This window comes from Schistocerca cancellata, chromosome 8, assembly GCF_023864275.1.
Source record: "Schistocerca cancellata isolate TAMUIC-IGC-003103 chromosome 8, iqSchCanc2.1, whole genome shotgun sequence".
Lineage (NCBI taxonomy): Eukaryota > Metazoa > Arthropoda > Insecta > Orthoptera > Acrididae > Schistocerca > Schistocerca cancellata.
Window position 1 is genome coordinate 82,601,466 of NC_064633.1, and position 13,435 is coordinate 82,614,900.

At 44.0% G+C, this 13,435-nt stretch overlaps 1 protein-coding gene across 1 annotated transcript in view; it reads left to right on the top strand.

Annotated features, from left to right (window-relative positions):
• The window catches only part of LOC126095126 (myrosinase 1-like), a 242,830-nt gene that overhangs the window by 133,436 nt on the left and 95,959 nt on the right, over positions 1-13,435 (top strand). The window contains exon 7 of the mRNA XM_049909834.1: positions 4,808-4,902. Within this exon, the coding sequence (XP_049765791.1) occupies positions 4,808-4,902 (95 nt within the window). The remainder of the gene's footprint in view (positions 1-4,807; positions 4,903-13,435) is intronic.

Here is a 13,435-nt window from a genome sequence, read left to right on the forward strand (position 1 = left end):
TGCATCCCTTGATGCCTCAGAACATGTCCTACCAACCGATCCCTTCTTCTGGTCAAGTTGTGCCACAAACTTCTCTTCTCCCCAATCCTATTCAATACTTCCTCATTAGTTATGTGATCTACCCATCTAATCTTCAGCATTCTTCTGTAGCACCACATTTCGAAAGCTTCTATTCTCTTCTTGCCCAAACTATTTACCGTCCATGTTTCACTTCCATACATGGCTACACTCCATACAAATACTTTCAGAAATGACTTCCTGACACTTAAATCTATACTCGACGTTAACAAATTTCTCTTCTTCAGAAACGTTTTCCTTGCCATTGCCAGTCTACATTTTATATCCTCTCTACTTCGACCATAATCAGTTATTTTGCTCACCAAATAGCAAAACTCCTTTACTACTTTAAGTGTCTCATTTCCTAATCTAATTCCCTCAGCATCACCCGACTTAATTCCACTACATTCCATTATCCTCGTTTTGCTCTTGTTGATGTTCATCTTATATCCTCCCTTCAAGATACCATCCATTCCATTCAACTGCTCTTCCAAGTCCTTAGCTGTCTCTGACAGAATTAAAATGTCATCGGCAAACCTCAAGGTTTTTATTTCTTCTCCATGGATTTTAATACCTACTCCGAAATTTTCTTTTGTTTCCTTTACTGCTTGCTCAATATACAGATTGAATAACATCGGAGAGAGGCTACAACCCTGTCTTACTCCCTTCCCCACCGCTGCTTCCCTTTCATGTCCCTCGACTCTTATAACAGCCATCTGGTTTCTGTACAAATTGTAAATAGCCTTTCGCTCCCTGTATTTTACCCCTGCCACCTTTAGAATTTGAAAGAGAGTATTCCAGTCAACATTGTCAAAAGCTTTCCCTACGTCTACAAATGCTAGAAACGTAGGTTTGCCTTTCCTTAATCTTTCTTCTAAGATAAGTCGTAAGGTCAGTATTGCCTCACGTGTTCCAGTATTACTCGGTTATGAAACCAAATAAAGCACAATCACACGGAAACCTCAACGCGAAAATCTGCAAAATTGTCCTCATTTGTCCATATGCCGAAAGTCTGTAAATATAAATATAATAACGCGTTTAGAGCGCCAAAAATAATTAAATAGTACCGAAAATTTGTTTTGTTTGTGGTCTATGTTGTGGAATATACCCTGATCAGCCAGAACATTATGACAACCGACCTACTATCGATATAAACCCGTCCAGGCGATAGCAGCGTCACCTGGAGAGACATGACTGCTGGTCAGACACACGCACGGTGCATGTAGTGTCACTGAGCGTGCTGTCCGTGTGTAGAATGGAGAAGGTGCGCCATCTGTCTTGAGTTCGACCGAGGACAGATTGTGATGGCCTAGAGGCTCGACAGGAACATTTCGGAAACTGCACGACTTGTTGGATGTTCGAGGAGTGCCGTGGTGAGAGTCTACAACACATGGTGAAGCCAAGGTAGTCCTGGAAAATAATCCCCAAACAATGTTCGTGCTGGCTAAAAAGTGCGAGCATTTTTAATCGATGTTAGGCATCCCAACATGACGGCTATACCCTCCTCTGGGGGCCTGTCACGAGAGCGGGGTATTACAGATGGAACTCTGACTGGATACATTGCTGGAATGCAAACAGCAGTAGACGTTGCACACTAAATTGAGTTCTGTGGCATATCATTTACCGACATGGAAAATGTTCAAGGGAAACCTTTAAGGAAGTGCAGTTCCTGAGGAAGAACCGAGTAGTGCTCCTACGAGCCGTGAAGTGTACAGTCAAGATGAATGGTGAAGCAGTCCTGATACAGTTTTCCGTTGAGTTCCTTTCCATATGAAGTCACCACAACAGTTCGAGTCATATTTCGCCTTTGAATTAGCCTCATAACCATTATCTCTCTTTGATGACGACGGAATAATGCAAAAGACCAGATAACCGGGCCACTTTAAGCTATTCAATCCAGTCAGTGTTGAGATCACAAGCAGTACAGTCTTCGTCCTTGACGGCGGCTTCCCTTTACACCGCTTCGTGTGGAATACAGATGAAGTATTTTCCTCCGTCACTGAACAGAACGTGAATTACGTCAAAAAATACACTGGGCCCAAATCACTGTAATGCTTGATTGCTACCCTGAGGTCGGAGCTGAGAAAAGCATAAAATCTGCTGAAAATGCTCCAAGAGCACGCGCTATGTCATCCGCTACCGTTTTATTTAATGAAAGAATGACATCAGCTATGACGAAAGAACGTTTCTTATTAAATGGACTTAATAAGAACCGTCTTATCTCAATGTTGACAGAAAAATTATGTAGTGAAGGGTATCAGGTCAACCAGACTCTCTGGGATGCAGACTCCTTGAATATTGGCGCAACCGTGGAAAAGTCGAGGCAGTCAGGAACCTCTTCATTGTGGGGGAAGATATCGATTTGTTGGCCGTGCTGACTCACCACACAGCTGGTAGTAGTGAATAGGAAGAACCTGTTAGGAATATCTTTCTTATGAAACCTGGAAAAGGCAGCAAGACACATCCATTTACACTCTCAAAAGTTCTAAGCTCTCTGAAAAAGTTAAGAAACATATATTATTTCTTCACGCCTTCAGTGGCTGTGACACCAACTCTACATTTTTTCGTCAGGGCACACTAAAATTTATAGACACATTTCAAAAGAACGCGAGCCTCTAACACGTCTCCTCAGACTTCACGGATCACAAAGCCACTCCTGATAAGGTGGATAACGAAAAATAACGTGTTCCGTTTGGCATTTTTGCCTTCCACCGAAGCCGCCACTCGCCAGCATTCCCTCAAGGTCTACTTGCAGGTTCACATCTGGGGGAACAATCAGCTGGATCCACTGAACTGGGGATGGAAGACCACAAAAAAGGGTCTGATCCCCATTGGAACCACCATCACCCCAGAAAATTCTCAACACAACATCCTGCATGTGCAGGAAGGGATGTCAAGCAACTTGTTCCTGTAGCAAAGAGTTCATATAGTGTTTCACTACATACAGCAATTGCAAGGGGCTTTCCTGCCTTAATTGTCCAACAGAAGATGACACCTTCCTTGATTCGACGCAGATCGACGATTAGATTAACATCAGTGAGGAAGAAATCGATGTATATCCCATGCCAGAGGAGGAAAAAGAACTGGACTACGCTTCCTCCCCAGGACCATCTACCCCGAAACGCAGTAAAATATAAAAAAGAAATAAATTGGCAGTAATTACTGCACAATAACTGAGTAATAAATGTTTGTAAAACAATCTATCTCTCATCAGTTTTACATCGTAATTACAATATATTTCCATTAATAAAACATTTCATTTGATATGTCGTTCTTTTCATTTTTAAATCGTTTATTACCATTTTGGACTGCTAACTCTGCCACTGGATCTGCAGCTGTCTGTCTCCAGTTTTAAAACAAAAACAATTCATCATACAACGTCTCTCCTGCCAAATACGCAAAGCGCCTACTTAAGGATGACATTTATTGTATATGCCTAGACCCTGTGTGAATTAACCTGGTCTAAGGATATGCCATGAGAGTTTGTTTGCAATGACTAAGGATGTCAAAGTGCATGTTGTGCAGTTAAGCATCCTATGCGTTTCTGTTATATGCGTTACTCGTTGCATTCTGTTTGCAGTATGTGATGTCCAAGACAGCTGGTGTTTTAAAAATGAGTCAGCGTCATTCTCTTTGTCTAAAAACTTATTTTCTTCATCCTTTCTTTAGGGTGTTAAATGATTTACTTTGATTCTTGTATTACGTTTTAAATGTACGTTTCAGTTGATCTCTGTAGGCCACACAATTATACAAGGTCCAGAACACAGAACTCTCTTACTGGATACGTGAGTCAAGCCTCTGCGCACTGTGCATATGCAGCGAGTACATTTCTGTGCTGGGTTTTTACGTCGTTAACATTCCAAATGTATTCGTGAGACTGCGAGCCCTCGGCTAGGGAGACAGTGATGCCTGTATGGAAGGAATTCGCACGGACTAGTGATCATGTTCATATAAAGTGGAAGCCTTTGCAGGCACTGCTCCCTCCACAACAACTGTTTGAATCGTAATTGTGTTTGGACGCTGCTAAGTGTGTGTCACAGGAATTCTTGCTTGGTTGTGAAATTTCTTGCTATTATTTTCATCTGGTCCTGTAAGTTTTGGTGTGTTCATTGCTCGACGTAAACATTCTGTATACCGTTATAACTGTTTAAATGACAATACTGATTAGGCTGACATTTAAATCACTTTTCTGTCACAGTATGTTTTGTAGTATAAATTTTCTTATTACAGCTTTGCTTTGTAGTTATTTAGAACTGCCGTTCTGTGTAACTAACTTAGGACAAAAATGATTTTGTCTGAAATTTTTAAACAACAATTGTGTTGAAAGGCGCTGAATATAAATAAATTCTAAGAAAATTAAACATGACAGGACTCAAACCCAGAGACTTCTGGCTATAAATCTAGGACTTTGGATTCTGCCAGTATAGTTGCTGCATGTGAAATTGGGGTGGGAATGAGAGCAGATGTAGGCTGATAGGACAATTGGCCAGATGTGTAAGTAGACCTGGATAATTAGAGAGATATCTACCTTGTCCCAGAAGACTCATTTTCTACCACTGGAGAGAGATGTGATTGCTATATTTGTTGAAATGATTTGTTGTTAACAACAATTGTGTTCCTATGCATCATACTTATCTGAAGATAACTTTTCGATACTGTGGAAATCAGGAATCTGACTGGATAAATGCGATTTTTCTGTGGAAAGTAAAAGTATTACAGCTGATAGAATTGTGTACTGCTTTTGTTTCAGGCAAAGTGGGGATCACGCTCAACATTGACTGGGCAGAGCCAGCGACAAATTCCGCGGAAGACATCGCAGCCGCCGAAAGATCACTCCAGTTCACTGTAAGTCCTGCCGTACTGCACAGATACACGCATCATTTGGTGTGCTGCGCTGGTGCGTGGAGCCTTTAGATCTCTTCCCTTTAACTACACACTTCGCAAACGAAAAATGCTGGTATGATAATTTAAAACTGTTGTTCATAATTTTTACATTTCTTGCAACTCACAACGATTAAATAACAATTGAGACGTAGTGTCAGGGCTACATTTAGGATAGCCTATGATGTAGGCCCTAACAGGGGAAATTTTGCGATGACTAAAGCGCAAATACAGCAGATGAGATTAATGTCTATACAAATATCAATATTTCAGTTTATAAAATAGGGTATTATAACTAGAACTATACTTATTTATTGTCAAATGGAAGGTAACTATGGAATGTATTAATGAAGCTAATTTTAGCTACATGTAATCTAAATTCAATACTTCTCCAAATAATCAACCTCAAAAGTAAAGTCTTCAGTAATCTTATTAGCTAATTTCTTTGTTCCTACATTTCATACTAATGAATCCACTTGCAATATCTACACATCTTAGTTGTCTTTAAAAATTCGTTTTTAATACTGAATGCAGCCAAATCGTTGAGACTGTCTAGATTCCGTTAACCATTCTTTTGAAACTCTTACCCACATTACCAACTAAAGTTCCACGCGTTCGACCGGTCGCCTCTGGGAATTCGATAAGAGTCAGTGCTTGGTTTGAAAGGTAACTGGTGACTTAATTCGTATCAGCTGTCCTCTGGAAAATCCACATCAATAAAAACACACAAAACAATGACGCCCACGCCTTTACCGGTTATAAGGGGGTCAACGCCACCGAATTAAAACCATGACACTTGATTATTTAAATTAATTGTGATTCTGGCACCTATGGGGATGGGCCTATGTAGCATTTGCGTAAATGTGGCCTAGCATAGAGTTATCTCTCAGGATATCCCGGCGTGACTGATTAATGCTCTGCTTGCGGGTGTTATTGTTTTCATTTAATTCACAATATTTCGAGGACCGACCCAATCGGCTTCTTCACTTTCTGCAAGCTTTTATGCGTAGTTGCTGTCTAAACTCCAACCAGACTGTGAACAATTATTTATTCCATTTGTTATGGAAGTCATACTGCCTGTGGGCGACTTTCACTTCTTGTTTCCATTATGGGGAGGCTTTGGTTTTTGCACTTCGTTTATTACGCTTTGGAGGAACGAAATGGGTGTTTGTAACCGTACCTATGACCGTATGGTTCTAGAAGATTTATTTTATACCGCCTGAGGCAATACTGACCTTACGACTTACCTTAGAAGATAGATTAAGGAAAGACAAACCTACGTTTCTAGCATTCGTAGACTTGGAGAAAGCTTTTGACAATGTTGACTGGAATACTCTCTTTCAAATTCTGAAGGTGGCAGGGGTAAAATACAGGGAGCGAAAGGCTATTTACAATTTGTACAGAAACCAAATGGCAGTTATAGGAGTCGAGGGGTATGAAAGGGAAGCAGTGGTTGGGAAAAGAGTGAGAGAGGGTTGTAGCCTCTCCCCGATGTTATTCAATCTGTATATTGAGCAAGTAGTAAAGGAAACAAAAGAAAAATTCGGACTAGGTATTAAAATCCATGGAGAAGAAATAAAAACTTTGAGGTTCGCCGATGAGATAGTAATTCTGTCAGAGACAACAAAGAACTTGGAAGAGCAGTTGAACAGAATGGACAGTGTCTTGGGGAGCAAAATAACTGATGCTGGTGGAAGTAAAGAGGACATAAAATGCAGACTGCCAATGGCAAGGAAAGCGTTTCTTAACAAGAGAAATTCGTTAACATCGAAAAAGTGTCAGGAAGTCGTTTGTGAAAGTATTTGTGTGGAGTGTAGCCATGTATGGAAGTGAAACATGGACGATAAATAGTTTGGACAAGAAGAGAATAGAAGCTTTCGAAATGTGGTGCTACAGAAGAATGCTGAAGATTAGCTGGGTAGATCACGTAACTAATGAGGATGTATTGAACAGAATTGGGGAGCAGAGGAGTTCGTGGCACAACTTGACTAGAAGAAGGGATCGGTTGGTAGGACATGATCTGGGGCATCAAGGGATCACCAATTTAGTATTGGAGGGCAGCGTGAAGGGTAAAAAACGTAGAGGGAGACCAAGAGATGAATACACTAAGCAGATTCAGAACGATGTAGGTTGTAGTAAGTACTGGGAGATGAAGAAGCTTGCACAGGATAGAGTAGCATGGAGAGCTGCATCAAACCAATGTGAGCAACGCCTTTGCAACTATATATATATATATATATATATATATATATATATATATACTCCTGGAAATTGAAATAAGAACACCGTGAATTCATTGTCCCAGGAAGGGGAAACTTTATTGACACCTTCCTGGGGTCAGATACATCACATGATCACACTGACAGAACCACAGGCACATAGACACAGGCAACAGAGCATGCACAATGTCGGCACTAGTACAGTGCATATCCACCTTTCGCAGCAATGCAGGCTGCTATTCTCCCACGGAGACGATCGTAGAGATGCTGGATGTAGTCCTGTGGAACGGCTTGCCATGCCATTTCCAGCTGGCGCCTCAGTTGGACCAGCGTTCGTGCTGGACGTGCAGACCGCGTGAGACGACGCTTCATCCAGTCCCAAACATGCTCAATGGGGGACAGATCCGGAGATCTTGCTGGCCAGGGTAGTTCACTTACACCTTCTAGAGCACGTTGGGTGGCACGGGATACATGCGGACGTGCATTGTCCTGTTGGAACAGCAAGTTCCCTTGCCGGTCTAGGAATGGTAGAACGGTGGGTTCGATGACGGTTTGGATGTACCGTGCACTATTCAGTGTCCCCTCGACGATCACCAGTGGTGTACGGCCAGTGTAGGAGATCGCTCCCCACACCATGATGCCGGGTGTTGGCCCGGTGTGCCTCGGTCGTATGCAGTCCTGATTGTGGCGCTCACCTGCACGGCGCCAAACACGCATACGACCATCATTGGCACCAAGGCAGAAGCGACTCTCATCGCTGAAGACGACACGTCTCCATTCGTCCCTCCATTCACGCCTGTCGCGACACCACTGGAGACGGGCTGCACGATGTTGGGGCGTGAGCGGAAGACGGCCTAACGGTGTGCGGGACCGTAGCCCAGCTTGATGGAGACGGTTGCGAATGGTCCTCGCCGATACCCCAGGAGCAACAGTGTCCCTAATTTGCTGGGAAGTGGCGGTGCGGTCCCCTACGGCACTGCGTAGGATCCTACGGTCTTGGCGTGCATCCGTGCGTCGCTGCGGTCCGGTCTCAGGTCGACGGGCACGTGCACCTTCCGCCGACCACTGGTGACAACATCGATGTACTGTGGAGACCTCACGCCCCACGTGTTGAGCAATTCGGCGGTACGTCCACCCTGCCTCCCGCGTGCCCACTATACGCCCTCGCTCAAAGTCCGTCAACTGCACATACGGTTCACGTCCACGCTGTCGCGGCATGCTACCAGTGTTAAAGACTGCGATGGAGCTCCGTATGCCACGGCAAACTGGCTGACACTGACGGCGGCGGTGCACAAATGCTGCGCGGCTAGCGCCATTCGACGGCCAACACCGCGGTTCCTGGTGTGTCCGCTGTGCCGTGCGTGTGATCATTGCTTGTACAGCCCTCTCGCAGTGTCCGGAGCAAGTATGGTGGGTCTGACACACCGGTGTCAATGTGTTCTTTTTTCCATTTCCAGGAGTGTATATATATAGCAAGGACTAATTTTGGTTGCCACTTTTAATTGAGGAAGAGCAGCATAAGCTTCTTTGCCAGCGCCTGTGATTTCGTTCCAAGGTCGTCCACATGTTTATAGAAGAACAAGTGTTGGTCCGAAAGTACCTCCTTAATTCGGCTATCATCGAAATTTCGCATTTGCACAGCGGTTTTGGCCCCTTCGTATTTTAATTCATGATTATATTCGATGCAGTGCAGTCGCTTTGCTTGGTTGCTTTAGTAAGATGTGTTGCTTATGTTCCTTTCAGCTTGTTTGGATGCCAGCCTACTGATATTTTTGGAGGTAGTCAGCAAAAGGCACCGAGTCTTGGTTTTCCTTTTTCTTTCTCAATCTCAGTCTCCTTCTCAGACGGTGTTTTTGACTACGACGCCCGTTAAGTTTGACGATCTGAACGCCCATCCCTTCGGAAGACTATTTGTCGGTGTTGTAATCCACCGGTGAGGCGTTCTCGGTCGAGAATGTAGGAGCTCTAGCGACCGGAGTATTTAGCATAGATTTCTTTGTGACAGATGGTGACGGCTCGATGCCCAGAGATAAATATGACTATACAGAATTCAAAGTGAGAAACTATTCCTGAAAGTAATCAAGAAATATATATACGCATTAAGTTAAAATAAATGAATACAATGAATCTGAAATCATGAACATAGCGTAGTTTAGAAGGTGATATCATTGCCATGAGCAGAACTAGAAGTACTCGAAACTATCCAAGTCATTAACAAGCCTGCTTTGTGCTGTAATACAGAAGTTATCCTTCTATAGTGACGGACACCTTGCAATCAAATATTGAAATGGCGGACATGTTGTAATTCAAACACTTAAAAATGTCTCACTGCGGATGGCGTAGAAATATAGTAAATATTTTAAATATTCGTGGTAATATTACATGTTCCAGACAAATAAATGTGCGAGGGATGGAAGGAGATGAGATGGGCAGCAAGGCCAACTTCCGCACTGGCACGAACTGCGTCTGGAAAGTGACGAGCTCAGTTGAGGTTATTTGTACATTAATTAACGAAGAATACTATTACTACCGAAATAATATAACTGCAAAATAAATATTAATGTGATTGATACGTCGAATTTCTGACAGTTGATACGCAAGACCACTTTCGACAATTTTTATTCTGTTACTGTATTTACTTTCCGTGTCAGCTAGCACAGAGTAACCTTACTCACACAACTGTGTTGTGTAATATGGAGCCACGACTTTTAACGACTTCTTCACGTAAATGTCAGATTCACGCTTTACTTTTGCTACCCGAACAATCAGTTTATAGCTGCAGCTGGAGACATTTCTCTCAAATGCCCCTCTTCTGCGACCATTTGTTTCAATACGTTTACTTAAATATTTTTCATACAAGTCCAACTTAGAGCGCTGTACTCGTTGCATCATTTCCTTGTGCAAAGTTGCTCGTATAGCATAACGCGCAGCGCACTAGCTTACGAAACATGGAAGTGAACCACTTTGGAAGGAATCCGCGCAGTGGATTAACGGCCGTAGGGTGGTACGTTCGTCGGCCTACATGTGGATTCTAGGCGGTTTTCCACACTCGTGTAGGGAAATGCTTTGCTTTTTCCCAAATTTCACCTCAGAGAATGCGATACGCAAACAGTTAACACAATAATAACAGAACAATGTTTACACGATTCATAGAAGATTGCGCACATGTCTTCCCTGACTTAGATTACCTTCACGACTGTGGGGATGGGCATCCGGCCACAACTTTAAATAACGAAATAAAGTTTACCAAATCCAGAAAAGGCGGACCCCTTACTAGATACAATAGACGCTAGCGAAAAGTAAGAAGTATTATATCGATGTGGTTACTGACCCATTTAAAAAAATGTAACTCCATCTTGGGTTCAGGTGCGAGGGGCAGTGGCTGACCGATGAAACATAATAATACTGTACCGAGAGTCGTTATTTTGATATCGTTTTATTGGGCAACCAGATTAGCCGTTCCAATCACGTCATCTTCAGGCCTGTCGCACGAATGACATCAGGTACCACTCGTGCATGTAGAGGACATGAAAATCTGGTACCTTGTCTTGTACATGAACGAATGGTGTCATTCATGCGACAGGCCTAATAAAATAACATCAAAGTAACGGCTCAGGTTACCTTCCATTAGCAAAGTGGGTGCACTCAGCGACTGTTATGTGGTTTATAAATTATAGAGCGCAGCAATCAGTTGTCCCTTTTTTGCAGGTTTATTACGCAAATCCAGATTTAGGCTAGTGTCTAGCCATTTGAATTCAAAGAACTGTGACCGACAGGGAACTAACATGCATCGAGATTAGAAAATAGTGTATTGAAAATGGCTAGACACTAGCCGAAATCTGAATTTGTGTAACAAAACCTGGAAAAAAAGGCCACCGATTCCTGCGCTCTATAATTTATAAAAGTAAAGGCTGTTGGTACAGTATTATTGTATTCATTTAACAAATGTTTACGGATGTCTAAGGTTTTTCTGGATCCTAAATGAAGAACCACCTGGGTATGATGACTTATTAAAACCGAAGTAATTTCATAAGCTGTAAATAAACTAAGTATACGGCGCTGTCCTGAGTGTCACCCAGAGTAAGGACCTCAAACGTTAATAGCCGCTCGTATCTACAACTTGTCACGAAGATAACTGACGCATACAGGAAACAAATATAATTACTACGACTCGCTAAAGTGTAACCTTTAGTGTTATTCAGCAAGGCGAGCAGGTTACCTGCGTGTAACAGGAACTAATCTGGTCACGTCACTAGGTACAGTCACGATCCATTTAAAAGTACAACGTGTTGTCACCTCGCAGTGCGAGTGCAAAAAACGATCGCGGAAAGTACTTTTGCGGGAGGTCGCAACAGTTTGCTGTTATCGGCACCGACGTAGCACATGACTGAGACATTGTCAGGAGCAGTTCATTGACGGTATAGGTAATTGTGCTATTAGATAGAATTCTGCGATGTCAATAATACAATACAATAAACACCATCCTTCAAACACTCGACTGCTGCTGTCGCACAGCACTGGACTATCAGGTTAGCAAAGAAGATCTTTTGTCCAAAATTCTCTTGCCATTTCATCTGTGTCAATCTATTACTTAGTCGACAAATCCGCCCTTTATATTTTAAATTATGCCGCTGAATCTACACTGATCAGCCAAAACATTACGACCAGTGCCCACCGCCACGTCGGATGCCGCCTCATTGCGCTGCTGACATATGACGCGGTGACAAAAGTATGTAAGAGGACACGGACAGGGGATCACCCTAGTGAAGATACGGGCTGAAAAATGGGGAAATCCACTGAGATAAGCGACTCTGACAAAGAACGGATTATTATTATGCAGAGCCTGTGAACGGTTATCTGGAAAACGGCGAAACTGGTCGAATGTTCACGTGCTACTGTCGTGAGCCCTAGGGAAAGAGGTAGAAGGACAGTGAAACTACCTCTAGGCGCTGAATTGTTGAACGTCCACGACTCTTTACAGAACGTCGGGCTCGGAGGCCTGTATTCCCTGTAAAGTAGGATAGATGGTGATCTGTGGCAGCTCTTCCGAAAGCGCACAATGCTGGCGCACGCACAAGTGCTTTAGAGCACATTGTTAGTCGTACATTGTTGAACGTGGAGCTCCGCAACAGACCATCCCTACTTTGACCCAACGGCATCGTCAATTACGATTGCAGTGCTCGCTGGACCACGGGGATTCGACCGTCGATCAATTGAAACGTGTCGCCTCTTCGGGTGAATCACATTTTTGCAGCATTAGGTCGGTGGTCGCCTCCACAAACGCCGTCCTCCAGGTGGACGGCGGCTCGAAACGTGGAGCGCGCTACCGACGCAGGCTGGCGGCAGCAGTACCGTGCTCTGGGAGACGTTCTCCTGCGCTCGCAGGGCTGCTGCGGTGTTAATCGGAGACACGCTGACCGCTGCGAACCACCTGCATCCCTTCACGCTTCGTGTCTTCCCCGACTGCGATGTCATCTTTCATCAGTTTAATTGTCCGTGTCTCGGAGCCAGAACCGTGTGGTAGTGGTTTGAGGAGCATTGTAGAGAACGCACGTTGATGTCTCGGCGACCAAATTTGCTCGATGTAAATCCGCCGGAATCCATCTGGGTCGCTATCGGGCGCCATCACCGCGTACGTAAATCACCGGCCCGTTATTTACGCGAATTACACGAGTCGTGTGTAGACATCTAATGCCACGTACCTCCACAAAACTGTCAACAAAGTGTCGGATCCCTGACATGCAGAACCGGTAATGTATTTGCTCCAAAGCAATTGGCCACAATGTTTCGGCTTACGAGTGTGTATCTTTTTATTATGTCACACATTCGTCCACTGACAGCCAACCATCCCTCCATGTGTGGCGAGAAGAATGAAATGAAAAATGCGGGGGAAAGAATGTAGTTTCAAAAGCGGGAGAATGAATGTACACTCCTGGTAATGGAAAAAAGAACACATTGACACCGGTGTGTCAGACCCACTATACTTCCTCCGGACACTGCGAGAGGGCTGTACAAGCAATGATCACACGCACGGCACAGCGGACACACCAGGAACCGCGGTGTTGGCCGTCGAATGGCGCTAGCTGCGCAGCATTTGTGCACCGCCGCCGTCAGTGTCAGCCAGTTTGCCGTGGCATACGGAGCTCCATCGCAATCTTTAACACTGGTAGCATGCCGCGACAGCGTGGACGTGAACCGTATGTGCAGTTGACGGACTTTGAGCGAGGGCGTATAGTGGGCATGCGGGAGGCCGGGTGGACGTACCGCCGAATTGCTCA